General features: G+C 42.3%; 1 protein-coding gene across 1 annotated transcript in view; it reads left to right on the top strand.

Annotated features, from left to right (window-relative positions):
• Positions 1-516: 516 nt before the first annotated feature.
• The window catches only part of LOC122925998 (sodium-coupled monocarboxylate transporter 1-like), a 49,381-nt gene continuing 26,044 nt past the window's right edge, over positions 517-23,853 (top strand). The window contains exons 1-6 of the mRNA XM_044277393.1: positions 517-900; positions 4,709-4,774; positions 6,389-6,440; positions 12,742-12,809; positions 14,049-14,203; positions 20,093-20,233. Coding sequence (XP_044133328.1) covers positions 553-900; positions 4,709-4,774; positions 6,389-6,440; positions 12,742-12,809; positions 14,049-14,203; positions 20,093-20,233 — 830 coding nt within the window. The 5' untranslated portion in view covers positions 517-552. The remainder of the gene's footprint in view (positions 901-4,708; positions 4,775-6,388; positions 6,441-12,741; positions 12,810-14,048; positions 14,204-20,092; positions 20,234-23,853) is intronic.

The raw sequence follows: 23,853 nt of genomic DNA, 5'->3' as shown, positions 1-23,853 counted from the left end.
AACTAATTAATATAGCTAACCCCGCACACTTTTCTACCATCGTTTTAAAAACTGAAGTGAGGTGTAAAAATGCAAAATATCACAAAAATGTTGTGTAAGTAACCCCAAAAAAGCACTATTGTGACTTTTTGAAGACCACCACCACCAACACCATAGCATGACAGCAGCTTAAATCAGTGACCCCTGTGTGCCAGGACCCTGAAGTTCATTTTGTAAACTTTTTACTTCCAAAGGTCAGCTAGTGTTATCTTGAAAGTATGTTGCTCACCATTAATATATGTAATTGTATTGCACATGAATTGTGTAAGAGGTTAGTGATTTAAACTAATGCAAATGCATTTTAATTGAAGGCATACTCATCACATCTGATTTGTTCCACCCCATTTTATGTCGTAAAACTTATTAGTTACCCTCTGGCCATTTGTCAATGTTGGCACCTGCAGAGATGTTGCGTAGCCTACCCTCTCTAGTGTAATGTATAAACCTGTTTTTTTCAGTGTACTTTAGTCACAGAGATTTAAGACATAGAAGTAAGCAGTCTCTGAAGACACCATGCCTTCCTCGGACATTGGTCGTTTCTCACCTTGGGATTATGTTGTGTTTGCTGCAGTTTTGTTGATTTCAGGAGCTATTGGGATCTATTACGCCTTTACAGGAAGAGGGAAGACTACATCAAAAGAATTCCTGACAGGAGGAAGAAGTATGACAGCATTACCTGTGGCTCTTTCCCTCACAGCCAGCTTCATGTCTGCAGTGACCATCCTTGGAACTCCAGCTGATGTCTATCGCTATGGAGCAATGTACAGCATCTTTGCGATATCGTATGCACTGGTAGTGATTATTTCTGCAGAAATCTTCCTTCCTGTGTTTTATAGACTTAATATAGCCAGCACATATGAGGTATGTCTAGCCTGGATCATTTTTATAGTACGGTAAATGTCAAACAAACATTAGTGAAAAATTAGTAAGCAAGAACAACTAAAGGTGGTCTACAAGATACATTAGACCAGTTACCCACAACCTGCATGCTGGGAGGTGTAGTTTTATTATAGCTGGAGAGCTGCAGGTTGCTAATCACAGCATTAGGGCTTATTCACACGACCGTGTGAAGCCCGTGCCCATATTGCGGACCGCATTTGCCAATCCGCAATACACTGGTCCCGTTCTGTGGCCATTCCAGATAACGGATGCAGATCCATTAATCTGAATGGATCCGCAAATCCGGAGATGCGGAACGGAACCACGAAACAGAACACTTCGGAAGCACTACGGAGTGCTTTCTGGGGTTACGTTCCGTGCTTCTGCACCGCAAAAAGATAGAGCTTGCTCTATCTTTTTGTGGAACAGAGGGATCACGGACCCATTCAAGTAAATAGGGCCGCGATCCATATGCGGCTGCCACACGGCAGGTGCCCGTGCTTAACGGACTGCAATTTGCGGTCCACAGCATGGGCACGGGCTTCACACGGTCGTGTGAATAAGCCCTTAGACCGATAAAAGGGAAAGAGGCAGAATTTGACTGGTTGTAGTCAACTTCTCCACTTTTCATCTGCATCAATTTTCATACATACCCCCTCTCTAATAATTCTCTTATAATTTAGCCCTGTTTATATGATATCTGAGTAGACGTCGTATTTTCTACTCATATTTGTTTTTTTTGTTTTTTTTCACTGTTAGGTCTTTTACATATTTAAACCTCCTCCCTAATGTCTTAACCACATAGTTTACTTCCTAGTTCAGTCAATCTGCAAAACTCCCAAGGTGTTCAGCAATCTAATTTTTAAGTACCATTCTGAGTATATGAAGGGTTTCATTGTCTCTCCCACCTCAACACTGCTTAGAGCTACTTTTATGAATGTTTCCCCATCTACCAAAAAAAACATTGATCCATTCCCCTTGTTCTGCTCTGCCTCCGCCATCTCAAGTAAGAAACATGACTTAGTATGTAGAAAAACATCACTCATTGAGGGTGTTGTAGGGTTAAGCCATTCCCTAAAGAGGCATCTTTTGGCTGCTAGTAGCAGTAGATGCACAAGTGGGGTTACCTTTTGTCCCTCGGGGACCACCTGGATTATCAGAAGCTCTGGACTGAATGGGATTTCCACTTTTAAGTGGCGTTTAATTTGGAAAGTGACCGCTTTCCAAAACTTTATTGACTCTGGACAGGACCACACACCATGATAGAGATCTGTGCCATTTTGGACAATTTGTGACTATCTGTATAAGGCCCCCGAGAGGCAAAACGAAAGCCATAAATAGCTTTCTGCATCATCTTAAAATACGTCTCCCTCCATTCCTCGTTTGGTATCACTTTCCTAATTGTCTCCCACCCCTTTAGAATGATTTGTTTTATGTCCACTGATGGGAATTCTTTTCTCCATTGTGATAAGAGGTTATCCGCTACTCGTCTCTGCTTCATATCTCTCAAACCCCCATACAGTTCTGAGAGAGATTTTTTCCTAAGTCCCTGACCCATGAGTAGGTCAAAGTCTGTCATCCCCATTTCCCTTGTTAGGTTTATGACCCGCTTAGTTAGGAAGTCTTTGACTTGTGAGAATGCCATAGGGTGTTTATTACGTAAAATTGGGAATCTCTCTATGAGCTCTCCATATTTGAGATATCTTCCCTTCTGTGTATCCCACATATCTCTGACATTGCCAATCCCTAACTCTTTCCACTTCTGGAAGTGTTTAGCCTCACTCCCTGCTGGAAATTCTGGGTGGCCCCATATGCTCATGTGTTTAGATAGAGTGAAAGGCAGTGAGAACAACTTGCGGATTGCTTTCCAGCTCGCCACTGTATCTTTTATCAGAAGACTTCCTTTTGTCTCAGGGGGCAGGGCACCATATTTAGTGTGTAACAGAGCTGACAGTGACCAGGGAGCCACCAATTGCTCCTCCAATTTGGCATTGGTGTAGTATTGTGTTCTAAATATCCAGTCTAGACTGTGTCTTAGGAGGCTTGCCAGGCTGTATGCTCTTGTGTCTGGAAAGTTTAACCCCCCAAAATTATTGGGTAATTGTAGTTTAGCCAGGGAAATTCTAGATTCCCCCCCCCCCCCAGATAAATTATCTAAATGCCTTCTCCAATACATCTATGTCCTTGTGTTTGAGTAGGATTGGTATCGTCTGTAGGGGGTACAAGAGTTGGGCCACACACATCATTTTTAAGAGTTGACTTCTCCCTCCCAAAGACAGTGGTAGGGTCAACCACCTCTTAATATGCGAGGATTTTTTTTGATTAATGGTGGGTAGTTTAATGAATATAAGGAGTCAGGAGTACTTCCTATGTTAATTCCCAAGTATTAGCGATTAGCTACCTGTAGGGGAAATCCTAAAGACCTTTTTTAGGACTTTGTAGCCTGGTGTCCGATAAACATCAGTTCTGATTTATCAGTATTGACTTTGAATCCTGAGATGGAAGCAAACTTTTCCAGTAGTCCCAACAGGTGACCCATATTAGTTTTTTTCTGCATGCACTTTGCTGCCCTTCTAAACACTAATAGTCCAATGGGCCTATCGGGAACTGATATAAATTTTCATAATCTGCATGCAGCAAATTGTGGAAAATGTTGGCTCTATAAGGCTGGGTTACCACTTTCTGTTTTTTTTTACGCAGCTTATGAAGCTAACACCAGGAATAGAAAACAAACTGAGGGCATGAGTCTTCTCTTTTTGAATCCACTCCTGGCTTTGGCTTCAAGTAAATAGAACCTGGGTAGGGCACGGCCACACGTGCACATTATTTTATGCAGTTTTTGAAGCAATAACCAAGAATGGATAGAAAAACAGAAGTGGTATACTTTCTCTCCTTGTATGATCCACTACTGATTTTGGCTTAAAAAACTGCATAACTAAACCTGAACATGTGGCCATATCCAATTTTCATAGTATCCGTTTTGCCAAATTCATAAAGAGTTCTGTAATTAACCTGAATACTTGCAGGATGTGCATCTAAATCATCACATAAAAAATCTCTTACACGTTTTTGTGTTTATAGTTAAAGGGGTTCTCTGGTAATGATTTAAAATGGCGGTCAGCCACTTGTCCAGGAATGTTAGGAGGACTGGTTGCCACCACTTGCAGAGCTGGAATGTGGTCAAAACTGCTTACAAACTCCCTTTAAAGCTAGAGTCATAAAAAGTCTTTTAATTTTGTGACAAAATTCCCTAATTCAGTAAAAGAATTGATCTTCAGCATTATAGTCACTTTACTCACATGTGGATTGCTATGGACTGTTGAATTGTACAATATATACATAAGTCACATAAGTCACATATAATCCCGACAGCAACACTGCTGTAGCCTCAGTGGGAGGTAGAGGACATCTTGTATATTTATTCAGTCTATTCCAGACGTCCTACAACAGCCATGCTATTTAAAGGGGCTGTCTGTTTAAATATTGATGACCTATTTTCAGGATAGGTTGTCAATATCAGATGAACGATCAGCTGTTGAATAGACTCCAGCTCTTGTACGAGCGCTGCCTTCTCTTCAGTGTTTACCTGCTCACCGTTGCAACCACAGCGGTGAGCAGCTGTAATTATAACTAAGCCGTTCCAGCCACTGGGGGAAGGAGGTTTGCTTATAAGTTGGACAAGTGCTTTCATTTAAATCTAGCACTATAGAATTTGTCTTTTCATAACCATCTTGAAATGTTCTCTTTAACATATGCATTCTAAGTGACTGATACATACTTTTTCTTATAGTACTTAGAACTTCGATTTAACAGAATTGTTCGGATACTTGGAACAGTCATTTTCATCATAGAAATGGTTAGTGCTAAATTGGATTTTTATATGTATAGTACATATTTACTGTAACAGAATCTGTCATCATGTTCCTCTCAAAGAGGAGCCGTTACTGTATCTCTCCTGACATGTCTGTATGAGGCCTCAAAAAAGCCACTAAAAGCACAATAATGCAGAAAAATGCCATTAAATCTGCAAAAGTGTACAAAAAAGCAATTAAAATCCTATATGTGAACCAACCCTAAGGCCCCTTTCACACGAGCGATTTTTCCGTGCAGGTGCAATGCGTGTCGTGAACACATAGCACCCGCACTGAATCCTGACCCATTTCTTTCAATTTGCCTGTGTACATGAGCGTTGATTTTCATGCATCACTTCTGCGTTGCGTGAAAATCGCAGCATGTTCTATATTCTGCGTTTTTCACACAGCCCTGGCCCCATCGAAGTGAATGGGCCTTCAGTGAAAAAACGCATCGCATCCGCAAGCAAGTGTGGGTACGATGCATCCGGACCTAATCCGTCACGCTCGTGTGAAAAGGGCCTAACTGAGAAACAACATTACCCCGAGTTCTGAAAAAAGTTGATGCAGAAGTTTTTGTTATATGATGGGGATACAATTTTTTTTTTTGTAAAACAGACATGTCAGGAGATCTGACAGCTCCTTTTTAGCTCTATTAGGCAAGTCCGGATGCAATGCTTTTTTACTGATGGTTGCTAACCTTCAGTTTTTTTATCACGCGCGTGAAAAACACATCAAAACGCATTGTACCCACGCAGGAAAAAACTGAACGCAATCGCAGACAAAACTGACTGAATTTGCTTGCAAAATGGTGCGTGTTGGTGCGTGTTTTGAACAGCATCCTGAACTAATCCATCACGCTCGTGTGAAAGAGTCTTTAAATAGCCTTATGCCTACAACACGTGCTATGTGCTACATAAATGACTCCCATTGAGTCCTGAATGTATTACTTGATCTAATAATATGGTCAGAGAGATATACATCATGGCTGTTTGTTCCCTATATGGCCATGTCACAAGTCTATACTATAGCTGAATTAGTAATGGTTGCTAGTACTATAGAATAAAGGTTGTTAGTATTATAGGTTTGTATTTTATTTTCTGCCTGCCCTTCTTCTCTAGTGCACTTCTAGTCAGTTTTGGGACCCAAAATCAGGAGTGAATGAAACCTGAACGTGTGGTCGTACTCTTAAAGCAAACCTGTCAACATGAAAATGCAGTCCAATCGCCACGCAATATTCTATAATGCAGAAGTGGCCAAGCAAATGGCTATATGGTTGTGAGGGCAAATATTCAGCAAACCTACATTTAGTTCATCAATTTTCTCTTCTCTTTGCTCATTAGCAGGATCTTTACACAATGTTCATTTTCCCATCATCTGCCCATGTAAAGGTTCTTTTATACAGTATCTTTATAGTGGTCAAAGTCTATTTTTTCCTGATACAGAGCTACAAATTCCCCTAACACCCTCAAATTTTATTTCTATGAATAAAATAATTTAAACAGAAATTTTCAACTTTAGCAACTGGGTTAACATTCCAACCATTTTTAGTTTAGCTACCAGTAATAATCACAAGAAAAGGTAAACAAGCGATGTAACAGAATTGTTTTTCATTTCAGATATTATATACAGGCATTGTTATATATGCACCTGCTCTGGCATTGAATCAAGGTTAGTGTAACATGCCTTAAATCTTATTGACAATCCTGGCACTACTGCAAGAACTCCACTGGTGCTGCCTGATGGTCTTCTATTATGTGACAAAACAGATGATGCCTTGACGTGATATCAGGTTTTGAGGTTCCTGCAGCCCTAGAGTTTCAGTTGTACAGTCTTTGCAAGCCCCCCCCCCCCCCCCCGCCACACACACCAAAGCTAAAGGCTCATGGGCCCTGATGCAAGTGTTCAGCTTCAGCACCCCCTCCCTCAGTGTTTTGTGGCAAGGGGCAGGGGTGCACATAGTCTTTCTGCTGCCTGAGGCAAAAATTGAAACGGCACCCTCCCATGCCAAATACTCAACCTAAAACCTTTCCTCCAGCCTTAGGCCTCATGCACACGGCCATTACCCAGCCATGGCCGTATTGCGGCCCGCCTATGGCGGGTCCGCAATACACGGGTACCGGCCATGTGCATCCCGCATCACGGATGAGGACCTATTCACTTGAATGGGTCCTCAATCCGGGAGATGGGGTGCAGTGCGGAATGGCAGCACGGATCGGTACTCCACGGAAGCACTACAGAGTGCTTCCATGGTGTTTCTGTCCGTGCCTCCACACCACAAAAAAAAATTGAACATGTTCTATTTTTTACGGTGCGGATGGATCATGGACCTATTCAAGTTGAATGGGTCTCGATCCGTCCCGGCCGCCACACGGATGTTGCCCCTGCATTGGAGACTGCAATTTGTGCATGCCTGAGGCCTTACTATTAAAGACATACTTGGAAAACATTACATACAGAGCTACAGAACATACAGGGTAATACAGCGCCACATATGTACCTCTTACATCCAGTGATGTCTCCTCTGATGTAGACGTTCACTTTCCTCATCTTTTCCATTATTAACAGACTGCAATGATTTATTTTAGCCATGTCTCGTCTCTGCAGTTTGACAAGCAGACATTTTATTTTAATACTTTTCCATCCTCCTCCCACCTTCTGTATACCCCAATACTGTGCACACTGTGCTCTACAACACTGTATGGCAGAAATAGATAATCTATCTGAAACTACTAGAACCACAGGAAAAGTGCCCCCTTCAATAATTATTGGCACACAGTGCCCTAAAAATATCTGTGCCTAGCAAATAGTGTACCTGACACTAATAGTGTAAACAAAATGTCCCCCAAAAATAATTGTGCTAAGCTAATGCCCCCCACAGTAATAGTGCTTCCCAAAGTCCCACCAATTGAAATAAATATCTGCCAGAGTACACAAGGTCCCCAATAAAAATAATTCCCCTATTGCTATTAATTACTAGTAATTATATTCCCTGTAGACCCGCAGTAGTAATAATTCTATTTATAATGTGTGCCAGTACAAAAAATACCATCTTATAATGTGTGCCAGTACAAAAATACCCCCTTATGAACCCCTTTACCTTTTACATCAGACCTACATATTATACCACAAATCAGACCCCCATATCAGACCTCAGATCAGAGCCCAATATCAGACCTCAGATCAGACCCCCATATCAGATCTCAGATCAGGCCCCCATATCCGATCTCAGATCTGGCCCCCATATCAGATCGCCCCCATATCAGACCTCAGATCTGGCCCCCATATCAGACCTCAGATCTGGCCCCCATATCAGACCTCAGATCTGGCCCCCATATCAGACCTCAGATCTGGCCCCCATATCAGACCTCAGATCTGGCCCCCATATCAGACCTCAGATCTGGCCCCCATATCAGACCTCAGATCTGGCCCCCATATCAGACCTCAGATCTGGCCCCCATATCAGACCTCAGATCTGGCCCCCATATCAGACCTCAGATCAGACCCCTATATCCGATTCTCAGACCCCCCTATGAGATCCTCACATCCCCATATCAGATACTCAGACCCATTATTAGTTCCTCAGACCCATTATTAGATCCTCAGACCCCCATATCATATCTTAAGACCTCAGATCAGATCCTCAGACCCCCATATCAGATTCTCAGACCCCCATATCAGACCTCAGATCAGACCCAAAATAAATAAATAAACTTACCTTTCGTGCTCTGCCACCCCTCCGCAGGTCAGGTGTTCTCTCCTTTAGTCCTTGCTTGCTGTTCTTCTCCAGGCATGGTCATAGTGCGTGCCTACGGCCTGACGCTGTATGCAGTCAGGACAATGCAGTGTTGACCTGAAGAAGACGGAGGAGGGCGAGTACAGCACTTGCAGACCTTCACATCCCCCGACTCCTGCATACTAGTGAGCACTTCAATAATGGAAGATAGGACCATGTGGACCCCCCTGGCTTTGGTGCCCAGTCGCAATTGCGACCGCTGTGACCCATATAGCTTTGCCACTGCCCTCCCAGTCATCTCTATGATCAGTAAAGGGAGGAGAAATATCCTGGAGAAGTGAGTAACTAAGAACCCCCAGGTATGCAACATTAACCCATCCACTGCCCTAGACGACTGGATACACTGAAATTAATCCCAGAGCTGTATTAGACCACAGAGATACTGGGATAATGTCCCTCACTATTCTATACCAACAGGCATACTGACAAACCCCCATTCCTTGCCCTAGACCACCAGAAACCTGACATTAAGGCAGTGTATGGGTTAGACTACCAACAATCCATACATCAACCCCTCACTGTCCAAGGTGATGAAATATGCCAATATTAAGCCTTTTACTTCCCTAGACCTCCATCATTGGCATTAACCTTTTGACTGTCCTAGATTACCAGAGATGCTGACACTAACACTTTAGCGGGCATAGACATTAGTTTCCTCACTGCCCTAGATCACTAGGGATGTAAACAGTAATCTTTACTGCACTAGACCTGGATGTTGTTTAATTTGAATAGATGTTAGATGGCCCTGTATCTGCCTTCTTTATAGCTAAATACTAAGGTCCTGTACACTAAAGGGAAAAGTGCTCAAGTCCCAAACTGCTCCACTGACTAGCTATAATGGCTTAGATAAAACAGCTGAACGTTATAAGTGGGCTCTAAAATTGAAGCCTTGCGGAGAATCTCTGTTACACTTTTTGATGAGGGCCAATGAGACTTTTGCTAATGCTTTAGTGTAAAGGTATGGCAGAACTCACTGCATAGATTGATGTGCTGTCTGTGTTACATTTACCATATTTAGAATATGCTACCTTTACTGCATTTCTTTGCCTTTTACGATGACTGCTAGAGGAGGCATATGTTTTATTTCATGCTGTTCTAATTTAGGTGGATAACTCTTTCCATGCTGTTCCAATAGAAGGAACTGTGCAGTGCTCTGTGAGTGGTTAGTGGTAGCTCCATGGATTGGCAGTACAACAGATCTATTACAGCAGTCAGTAGGTAAAACATGGACAATGAGACACAGAGATGAAACCACACAAAAGCCGAGTTGTACAGGAATGAGTCCAAACCAGGAGGACGATACAGTACCAAATTAAGAGACAGAGTTAAAATAGACAAGCCGAGATCAGAACCAGACTGGAGACACAGTGGCAAAAACACGAGGCAGAGAGTGTTCAAAAGCAAGCCAAGGTCAATACTATGAGCAATCCAAATGCACAGGCAGAACGGGAGCACAGCTAGGGAGTCACAGAATATCACTGGTACTGGTATAAGACCAGGAAGGGGTTTAAATAGGGCACTGGGTTCCAGGATCAGAACTTGATAGGTCATGACTTAGCACTCCATTAGTCAGAACACAGAATAGATCAGCTGAGCAATCAGCCCACTTCTAGTCTCCTTCAGCACGCACCGGCTGCCATCTGTGTTGGTAACATTTAATTCAGGTATTGTGCCCTCAAACTGTTAACCATCAAATATTGAGCCACCCTGAAGTACCAGTTGTTAACCACCAAGCATTGAGCATTATTGTAGCATTTTATGTAACTATTAGGCCCCTTTCACACGGGCGAGTATTCCGCGCGGATGCGATGCGTGAGTTGATCGCATTGCACCCGCACTGAATCCCGACCCATTCATTTCTATGGGGCTGGTCACATGAGTGGTGATTTTCACGCATCACTTATGCGTTGTGTGAAAATCGCAGCATGCTCTATTTTGTACGTTTTTCACGTAAGACAGGCCCCATAGAAATGAATGAGGTTGTGTGAAAATCGCAAGCATCCGCAAGCAAGTGCGGATGCGGTGCGATTTTCACACACGGTTGCTAGGAGACGATCGGGATGGAGACCCGATCATTATTATTTTCCCTTATAACATGGTTATAAGGGAAAATAATAGCATTCTGAATACAGAATGCCTAGTACAATAGGGCTGGAGGGGCTAAAAAATAAAATAAAAATTTAACTCACCTTAATCCACTTGATCGCGAAGCCTGGCATCTCTTCTGTCTGTTGTCTGTGCTGTGTGGAGGAACAGGACCTGTGGTGACGTCACTCCAGTCATCACATGATCCATCGCCATGGTAAAAGATCATGTGATGGATCATGTGATGACCGGAGTGATGTTCCCACAGGACCTGTTCCTCCACACAGCTAAGATCAAGACAGAAGGAGATGCCGGCTTCGCGATCAAGTGAACTAAGGTGAGTAAAAATGTTTTTGTTTTTTTTTAACCCCTCCAGCGCTATCGTAGTATGCATTCTGTATTCACAATGCTATTATATTCCCTTATAACCGTGTTATAAGGGAAAATAATACAATCTACAGAACACCGATCCCAAGGTTTGGGTACCAAAATGCATTATAATGTTTTGCACTCGCTCGGGAAGATCGCGCATTCCTGCAACTCACCTGCACATTTTCCCGCAACGCCCGTGTGAAAGAGGCCTAACTCATATGACATCTTTAGAGTAAAGCTTATCTGCACTTGTTCAACGCTATGTCTATATTACGTTGGTGGCCCTTGCTGTCTCACTCCTCTGGGCAGGCACCACTTTAATTATCTTGCCGCTGCTACTGCTGTTGTTCTTCTGTGGCACCAAAGTTGTGTGCCCCTGTCTTCTGCTGCAGGCTATGGCCTCTGCTTGTCTGGTGCTTCCCCCTGCTGGCCTGTATGCAGGAAACCCTGGGATACTTAAAGAGAACCTGTCATGTGGATATTTGTTTATAATCTAACTAATTATATACAATCATTAACTACTAAAAAGTGCCTTAGATGTATTCACTTACTAGTGTGACAGATGGTTACCTCATAATATACACACAAATATGTCACATGACGCATGCTAATCAGCTGATTTGAGTCCAGCGTGATGTCAGTGAGTCCAGCGTTTTTTTAATTCAGAGCTATAGCCACTCCCCTGCCTACCTTCTGCTGATTCATATGGAAAATAACTGTCAATCAGCAGCAGGTAGGCGGGGAGAGTCAGAAGCTCATAAATATTCAGGACTCATCATTATGAGCTGGAGCTTTTCAATACAAGATGTTGGCAGATTGACTGGGTCAATTAAAGAAAGTGACCCAGAATCAGTCACTTATTTATGTTACCCTTAGTTAGGACACCATAAAACTGGTGACAGGTCCCTTTTAAAGGCACCTTCCCCTAGAGAAGGGTGACTAAGCAATAGGTGTTCTAGCGTGCCAACGTACTAAACTCTTCCCAATTCCTGACTCTGACCATCTGCTGCCTGACCTGACATGCTTGATTACTGTATAGACCATTTGCTGCTTGTCCTGACCTCTGACTTGTTTCGTGGAGTGGCATAAACTCTGCCTGCCTGCACCTCATTCTGTTACTGCTATGGAAGAGTGAATCAACTTCGGATGAAACTTTCGAAGACGATTTGCATCAAATTTCGTTAGAATGCTGTACGGAGCGAGCGCTCCGTACTGTATTAGAATGTATTGGCTCCGATGAGCCGAAGTTATTACTTATTAATTAATTTCTACTGTTAAAAACCTTGTGGTACCTTAGAACCAAACACAAGTTCGGTAAAAAGTTTTTTACAGTAGAAATTAATTTCTGAAATTATTACTCGAAGTCTCGTGAGACTTCGCAAAGTAATAACTTCAGCTCATCGGAGTGCTAGCTCCGTACAGTATTCTAACAAAGTTTTATGCGAATCAACTTCGGATGTTTCATCTGACTGCCTATGAGTTTTGCCTAATCCCTTAGTGCCCCGCATCGTTTTCTTTGACCCCTGTGGGTCAGCTGTCAACCACACTAGGACTACTCTAGGAGGTAGCAGCCTGGTGGCTCCCTTATAGCGAAGTCCAGATCCCAGTATAAGGGTAAAATTGTGAATACCAGGTGACTGCCAGCTAAATATTTATACTCTCTATTCAAATATAATGGTACATACAGGGTTACCAACTTGTATTTTTATTTTTTTTCAGTATCAGGATTTAATCTTTGGGGAGCAATGATTGCAACTGGATTAGTGTGTACTTTCTACTGCACACTGGTATGACATTATTATTGATTATTTTTTTTATCAAAATTTATGTATTAAGCACAACAGTGAAAAATTAGATTATTAGATTATATAGTCTACTATGTTTATTTATAATGCTCATAAAATACTGACATATATACAATGCTTAGCATTTTATATTTTCTGAGATTGTGCTTAGGCTATATTCACATGGCAGTATTTTGAAGCTGATACGGAGCTGATTTTGAGGTGAAGCAGCTTCTGAGATCCAAGGGATTTGTTGCTGTATTCCTGTTTATAGCAGCATTGTCAGCAGCATAAAGATCTCAAAATACATACCAAAGAGCAAACAAGTGTATTAGAAGTATATTTAGACTAAATGACCTTCAAAATAGTGCTTGTCACCTCTAGAAGTTTATTTCAAATAAAAAATATGCAACCATGTGAACGCTGCGGCACATTTCTCATAGACAGCATATTAGCAGCATAGGCCACATAAAACCGGCATTTTACGAGACAAAATGAGCTGCTGATTTTGCCGTGTGAACATACTAAACATGAGCATGGACAAGAGTGGCACTGTTTCTGGGGAGAAAATGACCACATTTTTAGACATCCCTAAGCACTTTTTATGCTGAAATTATTTATTAGGGCTTTTGAATATAAGCCAGAATATCAGTCTTAGGTCTCTTTCAGACGGGCGAGATTTCTGCGCGGGTGGAATGCGTGAGGTAAGGTCTGCAATTGCGTACCTACTCAGGCGGGTTTGCCGCAATGCACCCGGGACGCATCCAGAGCCAAAATGTGACGCCCGTGTAATAGAGGGCAGATTTTGCGTTTTATAGGCAACGGAGGCCCCAGCTGCGTGAATATCGCAAGCAAGTGCGGATGTGGTGCGATCGTCTCCTAGCAACCGTGTGTGAAAATTGCACCGCATCCGCACTTGCTTGCGGATGCTTGCGATTTTCACGCAGCCCCATTCATTTCTATGGTGCCTGCGTTACGTGAAAAACACACAAAGTAGAGCATGCTGCGATTTTCACACAACGCACAAGTGATGCGTGAAAATCACCGCTCATGTGCACAGCCCCATAGAAGTAAATGGGTCCGGATTCAGTGCGGGTGCAATGCGTTCACCTCACGCATTGCACCCGCGCGGAAATCTCGCCCGTGTGAACCCAGCCTTAGGATCCCTTTATTAGTAAGAAAAGAGAGCTGTTGGAGTGAAGTAATAGTAAAAGCCTAACTATATAATTTTATTCTGTCTAGGGTGGTCTAAAGGCTGTAATCTGGACAGATGCCTTCCAGATCATCATTATGTTGGCCGGTTTTATAGCTGTCATCATCAGAGGTGTAGTAGTGCAAGGTGGAATCCAGACAATCATCAATGATTCCTACTACGGTGGGAGGCTGAACTTCTGGGAGTAAGTAATGCTTCTTTATAATAGATGTAAGTCCAGTATAGACTAAAGATACTACAGGTTGGGTAATACCAGTTATAACATACCTTAAGGCTGCTTTCACACGAACGAGTTGTATACTCACGCTCCATGTCCGGAGTGTAATAGAGCACCCGTCCTGATCTCCTAGCACTGCAGGGTCACATAGCATTATATTGATTTATGATGCTATGTAACCCTTAGGGCTCTTTCACATGAGCGGATGCCGTACGAGTAATCCGCTGCATAAAAGAGTGCCAAACCCCGCACCGGACAGCAGAGACATGAAGCAGTAACATGACTGATAATGCTCTGTGCCTCTCTCTGATCTTTTTACTACAAAATTACAGTGAGATAAAGTTGTCACCGTGATTTTGTAGTACAAAGATCACAGAGAGGCAAAGAGCATTATCAATCATGTTACTGCTCCGTGTCTCTGCTGTCCGGAACGGGGCTTGGCTGTCATTCATGCACTGGATTCCACGCACGGCATCCGCTTGTGTGAAAGAGCCCTTATACGTCTGGAATGCATTAGATCAGGGATGCCCAACCTGCGGTCCTCCAGCTGTTGCAAAACTACAACTCCCAGCATGCCTGGTCAGCCTACAGCTACTACAGCATGCTGGGAGTTGTAGTTTTGCAACAACTGGAGGGCCGCACGTTGAGCATTCCCTGTATTAGATAACACTGACATAATGCTGTCACTGTTATCAAACACATTCCAGAACTGTAAGGGCTCTTTCACACGAGCGGATGCCGTGGGGGTAATCCGCTGCGTGAAAGAGAACCAAGCTCCGTTCCGGACTCCGTGCCTCTCTGTGATCGTTTTACTACAAAATCACGGTGATAACTTTATCTCACTGTGATTTTGTAGTAAAAAGATCAGAGAGGCACAGAGCATTATCAGTCATGTTACTGCTCTGTGTCTCTGCTGGAACGGGGCTTGGTTCTCTTACACGCAGCGGATTGCCCGCACGGCTTCCGCTCGTGTGAAAGAGCCCTAAGGGTTACATAGCATCATAAATCAATATAACGCTATGTGACCCTGCAGTGCTAGAAGTTCAGGACGGGTGCTCTGTTATAATAACGCTCTGAGTCGACAGGACTTTGTTTTCTGGCTTGCATAACGGGACCCAGACGGATCCGTTATGCTTTCCCATAGACTTTTATAAGGACGGAAAGCAAATGTAATGCCTTTTTAAAGGCTTCCGTTTTGCATTCTGTCTGAGCATTCCGTTATTTTCCGTTATAACCATGTTATAAAGGAAAGCCATAACGGAATCCCTAATGTTAGTGTGAACCCACCCTAAGTCTTTATTCAAAAAAACTGAGATATTTTCTACTTTGGTGGGTTTACAGATTTTCTTGTTGTAGTTGTTTTTGTAGTTGCTAATGAAAATATACCAGAATTCTGGCTCAAATTAAGCCAAAATTACGGCACACATGCCATGCGACACATTTTCTAATACACTTTGGGCCTGATTTATCATGACTTTCTACTAGTTTCTGGCATGCAAAAACCACCATGCAAAATGCCATTAAAAAGCACCACCACATATTGCACATGCATTTTTTTTTAACACCAGACAATAAAGGAAAAACGTCTAAGAGACCTACAGCATGCTGCAATTTCAAATGAACACTACTGACCTAATAAAGCACCTCAAATGTGAAAAAATGGCACTGTATTTAATATTTTTCATAAACTTCCTTGCAACATTTCAAGCTCATGTTTTTTTTACCAAAAAAACAGCAAAAAATGCTAGCAAAAAAACACATTTATCCACATATCCTACAGAAGCAAGCTCTACATTGGTCCCTGGACAAAATACACCCATTAAATTATATGGGGCACATTTACTATAGTGTTTGTGCCTGTTTTTATGCGTAACAATGCTGTTTTAGGCTGTTTTTTTGTTTGTTTCATTTACTATTGAAAATGCGCCTGTTTTGGATGCATTAGATTTTTTAGAGTAATTCACTTTTGTGTCTTTTTTCTGACCTATTTATGTAGGTGCGCCTTATTTTGCGCCTGATTTCATCGTAAAAACAGTCTAATTTCTACTTCACTCCAGGGTTTCTTTATTTTTCTACTACCACATACTGCATCTGTTTTGAGTGGTGTGTTGCACCATAGTGTGCCTAATTTCAGCTCACTTGTGCCACATTTTCATGCACATACTAATTTACCAGCCTTAAAGGGAACCTGTCATGTGGATATTTGATTATAATCTAACTAATTATATACAATCATGAACTACTAAAAAGTGCCTTAGATGTACTCACTTACTGGTGTGACAGATGGTTACCTCATAATATACACACAAAGATGCCGCATGCTTATGAGCTGATTGGAGTCCAGCGTGATGTCATCGAGTCCAGCGTGATGTCATTGAGTGTATATTTAATTCAGAGCTATAGCCACTCCCCTGCCCACCTGCTGCTGATTCCTATGGAAACAAACTGTCATTCAGCAGCAGGTGGGCGGGGAGAGTCAGGAGCTCATGAATATTCATGACTCATCATTATCAGCTGGAGGTTTTCAATAAAAGATCTTGGCAGATTGACTGGGTCAATTAAAGAAAGTGACCCAGCATTTTAATAAGCGAATCAGTCACTTATTTATGTTGCCCTTAGTTAGGACACCTTAAAACTGGTGACAGGTTCCCTTTAAGGCTGGGTTCAGACCTGAGCGTACTGAACGTACGCTCTGTATGCGCGATTGTACGGGCGTTTGCAATCGCGCATACAGAGACAAGCGAACGCCCATTGTCGCGCGTTCCCGCTGAAGTCTATGTACGGGAACGCGCGACAAGACGCCCCAAAGAAGCTCCTGTACTTCTTGGGGCGTCGGGCGCTTTACAGCGCGATCGTACGCGCTGTAAAACGCTCAGGTGAGAACCATTCCCATAGGGAATCATTGGTTCTTGCCTGTTGAGCGTTTTACAGCGCGTAGGAACGTGCTGTAAAACGTTCAGGTCTGAACTCAGCCTAAGGCCCCATGCACACGGCCGTGTTTCACAGCCGTGTGCGGGCCGTGGAACCGCGGCCTGGATCCCTCCTGAGAGCAGGAGTGCACGGCGTCACTGGTTGCTATGTGAAACACGGCCGTGTGCATGGGGCCTTAGGCTGTATTACACTGGCCAATATTTTGGCCAATAATAAGCTAACGAGCGTTCGCATGAAAGCTCGTAATGATCATCTTGCAGTGTAATACTGCCACCGATTGCAATTCTGAATTTTAAGCATGCTTAAAAATCAGTGCCTGCTGGTGGCAGATCATGCTATCTAATAGCGATCTGCCTCCAGCAAACCACTAGACAGTATGGGGACGAGCTTTGGCATAGCGATCGTTCCTCCCCATGTAATAGCAAGTCTCCTCCGCTAGCTAGCAGGAGCTTGCCGGGAGGGAACGCTTCCCTCCCGACAATGGCTTGCTGATCTGTCTGTCTAATACAGGCTTTAGTGAATATGAACCTGTCGTAAAGATAAAGAACCACTGAAGGTCAGACTAATAACAATACATCTAGTCTAATTCATGAAGTGCTTGATAAATAGTCGGCAAAAGACTGACAGACAAAACAAATGTGCCTGTCTAACTAAAAGCCTAAAAACAGACGAGCTTGATGAATGTGCCCCTATGTGTCCATGAAAACCACTGACAGAACACGGATGGAATCCATGTTATGTCAGTGGTTTTCACTGGCTATTGGTAAGAGATGCTCTGGAAATCCCCTTTTCAGCTTAGCAGTGGAATATGTATGAGACACGGAGGACAAAAAACAAACCAAAAAAGGACCATTCATGGACACTGACCCCCCATAACACATGCGCGTGCCCATCCATTGAATTTTTCACATAGGTAAAGTGCTGCCACACATAGAGGGGAATTTATCTCAGTTTTGTTGAACAGGGCATTCTGTTTGTTAAATTTACTGCATCTTTAACAGTTTTATCTAGAAATGCCATTACAGTTTTTTACATTGTCCCCCTACTAGAGTAAGTAGGGGTCATTTATTAAAAACTGACATTTCCCATTCCAGTTTTAGAAGAAAAAAAAACATGCTGGAGCACGATCTGATCAATTTATTAAGCAGCGCACACCTGTTAATAAATGTGTTGCATCTTTAGGAAGCCTGCACACAAGTGCTGGCGAATGCACATGAGATCAGCACAAATTTCCGTATGGATTTATGTGCGTTTCTGCAATATATCTGCCCCAAAATCCATAATTTCTAATTGTGGATTTTGGTCCGGATATTTGGTTTTGCAGCAGATCTCACCCTTTATTGGAAAATCAGGAAATTTGAAAATCCGTACAGCAGGTCAATTTCCATTAAAAATAATAAAAAAAATGCACATGATATTTGTGTAATCTCATACACTTTGCTGGAAATGTACTATGCTGCGGTTTTTCCATACGGGAATCCACTTGGAAAAACTGCAAGTATTCTGCAACGTGTGCAGGTGGCCTTAGAAGCTGGAGTAGATTTCTGGTGTAATGTGCACACATGTTGTTAGGTTGTTAGAATTTCACTGCAGAGGTCCAACCTGCAAACCATCTCCTCCAACCCATGCTCTGCCCATGTTTTTGGGGAGAGTTTTAAGAGAGTTGGAAAAAGCTAAAAAGTCACAGTGATAAATCTAGACTAGAGTAAATCTAAGTACCGCAGGTAGCCATGCCCACTTTCCTAACAACTTTCCAAAACTGAGTGTAAAAATGGGAAATGTCTAAAACTTTGCTGCAATTAAGCCCAAGATGTCACAAAACTGTATGGGGGTCATTTATCAAACTAGTGTAAAGTAGAGATGGCTTAGTTGTCAATAGCAACTAATCAGATTCCTCTTTTTTAATTTTCCAAAGGAGCTGTCCAAAATGAAAGGTAGAATCTGATTGGTTGCTATGGGGAACTAAGCCAGTTCTACTTTACACCAGTTTGATAAATAACCCCCTATATTTTTTGTGACTTTTTGAAGCCAGCAATCTTTAGTACAGGGTTTAATATATTCCCATCATGGTATTTTGGTGTGTTTTATTTGTCATATAAAAGTAATGTAAATGTGTGTCATGCAAATGTGTGCGGCACTCCCTTCTGCCCATGCACCACCCACTTTTTGTATCAAGTGGCTAGGGTTGTGGAAAATGTCAAAAAGTCAAAAATTTTGGTGCAAAATGGCAGTTTCACCAAAACTTTTATACTTTTTCTGGTATAGAAATTGAATGCATTCCCCTGTATCTTTCACTATAGTAATTTCTAGAATTGTGCATCTGGTAGAGCAGATCACATGTTCAGAAGACAATAAGCATACTTCAGCTCCTGTGGCCAGAACATACTTATTAAAAGAAACTTGTCACCATGAAAATGCAAAGCTTTGGCCATAAGCATGAGCAGGAGGAGCTATAGTTTTGGAGGAAATGGTTCACGAAAACTTGTCATTTATACATGTCAATTCCTGCTTATTCTGGGCTCTGAAGTGAAGGCGCCGGTCCTATCATTGATTGCTAGTCTTCCCTCAATGACTGTGTATACAGAGATAGATGTCAGTTACTGAGACGATCGTCTCCTTGACTTCAAAGCCCAGAATAAGCTGGAATTTAGATGTATAAATTACAAGTTTAACTGAATCTTTTCTCAAAAACGATATATCAATCTGCTCCATAACACGCAGCTTGCAGCTCAGACATCATTTTCAACGTGACAGGTTCCCTTTAATATCAGCATCAATGGACATCTCAGATACCAGCAGAAAGCAGTAGAACTGAAGCAGACTTTAAACTTACTTCTGAGGCTGCTAAGGAAGAGAATGTATAAGATTTTGCAACTCACTTTAATATTACTCAATCCTTTATGTGTTCTTTTCTGTTTTTCACAGCTTTGATCCACATCCACTTCGGAGGCACACATTTTGGACAATTGTAATTGGTGGAACTTTTTTGTGGACTGGAGTTTATGGGGTTAATCAGACTCAAGTGCAAAGATACATTGCTTGTAAGAGCAAATTTCAAGCAAAATTGTGAGTTATTTTTATCTTTAGTTTCCAGGTGGACTTTAGTTCCCAGATTATGCACATGCACATAAGGGGACTATTTAGAGATGAACAAATAGATTCTAAACAAATTGGATTAGCTACGAATGTCACAAAAACTGTCCGCCAAACAAATCTGAAGTTTTTCTTATTTTCAGTGCCATTTTACTGTCAATATTGGAGGGGGATACCATGAGGGAGAAAGAAGTTGGAGGATCATGTGACACTGGGATGAAGTGGGGGGGAGGGAGGGCTTGCCCTGATTGGCTCAGAGGCTGACAGACAGCCTAATCAGCCACTCTGGGCCAGAATTCATGAAGGTCATTTGCTGAGAACATCACAGAACAAATTCTGTGTTCAGCTTCTGACCCGGAAGGGTGTCTTGTGGCAGTGTCTGACAAAAAGCAATTGCAGACACAAGCCAGTAATCTAGCTGTACTAAGGACACTATAGGGAAAGAATAGGGACATATAATTGGGTAGATATTAGGGAATTTGATCAGGGAAAGCTTTACTTGAAGGAGTGAGGGACTAGTCACCCAGTTGTGTATTTAATACAGTTGTTGCACGGTATTGCAAGATAACTTTTACTTATAGAAAAAAACATTGCACAGCAATTAAGCCATTATTATAGCCGTGTTATTAAATGCATTGCATATTATTACAAGAAACGTTCAGTTATAGCAAAAACATTTTACGGCAATAACGCCATTATTTTTCCTGTGTTATTAAATGCATTGCATATTACTGCAAGATAATGGGTAGTTGCAGCAAAAGCATTACTGCAATCAAAACATTTCTATATGTTATTGAACATATAGTTCAAACATATTTTACGGCAAACATTACATTTTTATTATAATAATAATTTAAAAAATTATATAGCGCCACCATATTCCGCAGCACTTTACAAATTCATAGGATTCATGTACGAAACAAAAGTAACTGGCTAATATACAACTGAAACACTAGGAGTCAGTCAGGGCCCTGCTCGCAAGAGCTTAAAATCTATGAGGAATTGGGGGGTGACACATAACGTAGTTGATTGTGATAAGTAGGATTTGAGCCATTATTGAACTGACACGAGTGGTGCCGGCTGATCTGCTTCAGGTTTGGGACTACTAGAGGATCGAGTTTAGGCCATAGGAGTTGGTTGGGAAAAGGTTTAGTCTGGGAAAAGTAATTTTAAGTAGCTTGATAAGCCTGCCTGAAAATATGTGTTTTTAAAGCACGTTTGAAGGTGGAGAAGTTGTGAATTGACCTATTATTAGCGTAGCTAAAGGCTCATGGGCCCTGATGCAAGAGTTCAGCTGGGGCCTCCTTCTCTCAGTGCTTTGTGGCCAGGGACAGGGAAGCACATAGCCTTCATGCTGCCTAAAGCAAAAATTGAAACGGCACCCCCCCCATGTCAAATTCTTGACCTAACCCCTTCCCTCCAGCCAGAGGTGTAACTTGACCAGCATGCACTTTCTATAATACTGGGTCTTTGGGGCCCCCTCAGGCTCCTGGGCCCGGTAGCGACTGCTACCTCTGCACCCCCTTTAACTGCACCCCTACTTATTAGTAATGCATTGCGGTAGTCAAGACGAGTATTAATCAAGGCAACAACAAGAGTTTTTGCCGTTTCCACCTTAAGAAAAGGGCGGATTCTGGTTATATTCTTGAGGTGCAGACGACAAGAGCGTGTGAGTGATTGAATATGGGGAACAAAGGAAAGATCAGAGTCAAATATGACCCCAAGACAGCGGGGATGTTGCACAGGAGTTATGATAGTGCTGCAGACCGAAATTGAAATATCAAGTTAAGGTGAGTTAGTAGATGGGGAAAGACAAAAAGTTCAGTTTTTGAGACTTTCAATTTTAGATACAGAGAGGACATGTTGTTAGAGACAGCTGCCAGACAATTACTGGTGTTTGGGAGTAAAGCAAGCGTGATGTCAGGGGGTGAAGTGTATAGTTGGGTGTCATCAGCATAGAGATGGTATTGAAAGCCAAATCTACTGATAGTCTGTCCGATGGGGGTTGTATATAGGGAGAAGAGTAGAGAACCTAGTACTGAGCCCTGAGGAACGCCGACATCAAGAGGAAGAGGAAAAGAAGAGCCAGCGAATGATACACTAAAAGAGCGGCCAGAGAGATAGGAAGAGAACCAAGAGAGAGCAGTGTCCTTAAGGCCAATTGAGTGGAGCATGGCGAGGAGGAGTTTATGGTCTACAGTATCAAATGCTGCAGAGAGATCCAGCAGAATCAGTAGCGAATAGTCATCATTTCTTTTTGCTGTTAGACACTTTAGTAAGGGCAGTTTCTGTAGAGTGAAGAGAGCGAAAGGCAGATTGTAAGGGGTCAAGAAGAGAGTTTGCAAAGAGATAGCTTATTAAGCGAGAGTAGACAAGACGTGCAAGAAGTTTAGAGATGAAGGAGAGGTTAGAAACAGGTCTGGAGTTAGCAGCACAGGTCGGGTCAGGTGACAGGTGAGTGATGACAGCCAGGGAGAGGGACTGGAGGAGGTGTGATGGAATAGGATTACTGCTATAGGTTGTAAGTCGAGAAGAAGGGAGAAGCCTGGAGACTTTTTCCTTTGATATAGGGTCAAAAGAAGAGAGAGAGCATGTGGAGGAATGGGAGGGAGGAGAATTGAATTTTTTTGGGGACTGGGAGATTATTTCCTGCCAGATACTGCCAATCTTGTCTCTGAAGTAAGTGGCCATGCCATCAGCGCAGAGGTCAGTGACAGGTTCTGGAACTTTAAGGCTTAGAAGGGAATGAAAAGCGTCAGAGTCGTTTTGGGTTATTTGAAAGTCGGGAGATGAGAGAGGTGAAGTACTTTTGTTTGGCAATGTTGATAGCCAAATTATATGTTTTGAGCATAAATTTATAATGGAGGAAGTCTGCTGATATTCACGATTTTCTCCATAAGCGTTCTGCACACCTGGAGCAGTGTTGTAGAAAACGTTTTTCAGGTGTGTGCCAGGGTTGGCGTGTTCTGTGTCGAGAGGGTCAGATTGATATTGGAGCAATATAGTCATGTTAGTGAACGGATTACTGCATCAGAACATGTAGTTTAAAGTTACCGTATTTCAGCGCAAATATTGCATTGTTATACCTGTGTTAATGAACGCATAGCTCAAAGACATTTTACGGCAAACCTTTCATTGTTATACCCCTGTTATTGAACACATTACTGCAACAGACTCCGTAGTTCACACCTTTACAGCAAAATTTGCATTATTACAAAAGTAAATTCTCTATACCAGTGTGCAGTGTATTTGTAGAAGGGGATGGACATTTAACTTTCTTTAAAATACAGAAAAAAATAATACCATTTAATAATCTGTAGACTTTCCATTTATAAGCCTCATGTCTGGAAAACAGATGACTGCAAAACAAAAGATCCAGGCCTCGTCATCTAAAAGTCAGAATATGGGTAGTAGCAGCAGTAGCAGCACCAGCCATTCGGCCAGTAGTACTGGTGGTAGTAGTAGCCTACATTTCTCTCTAGCTTTCCGTAGGCACCACATTATTATTAAAGACTAGTGATGAGCGGCATAGGCAATATTATAATTCGAGATATTTAGCAAATTTTGGGCTCAATATTCGCCATAATTTAGCA

Source organism: Bufo gargarizans, chromosome 2 (assembly GCF_014858855.1).
Source record: "Bufo gargarizans isolate SCDJY-AF-19 chromosome 2, ASM1485885v1, whole genome shotgun sequence".
Classification (NCBI taxonomy): domain Eukaryota; kingdom Metazoa; phylum Chordata; class Amphibia; order Anura; family Bufonidae; genus Bufo; species Bufo gargarizans.
Note: the sequence above shows the minus strand (reverse complement) of the source record. Positions and strands in the feature narration are given on the sequence as shown.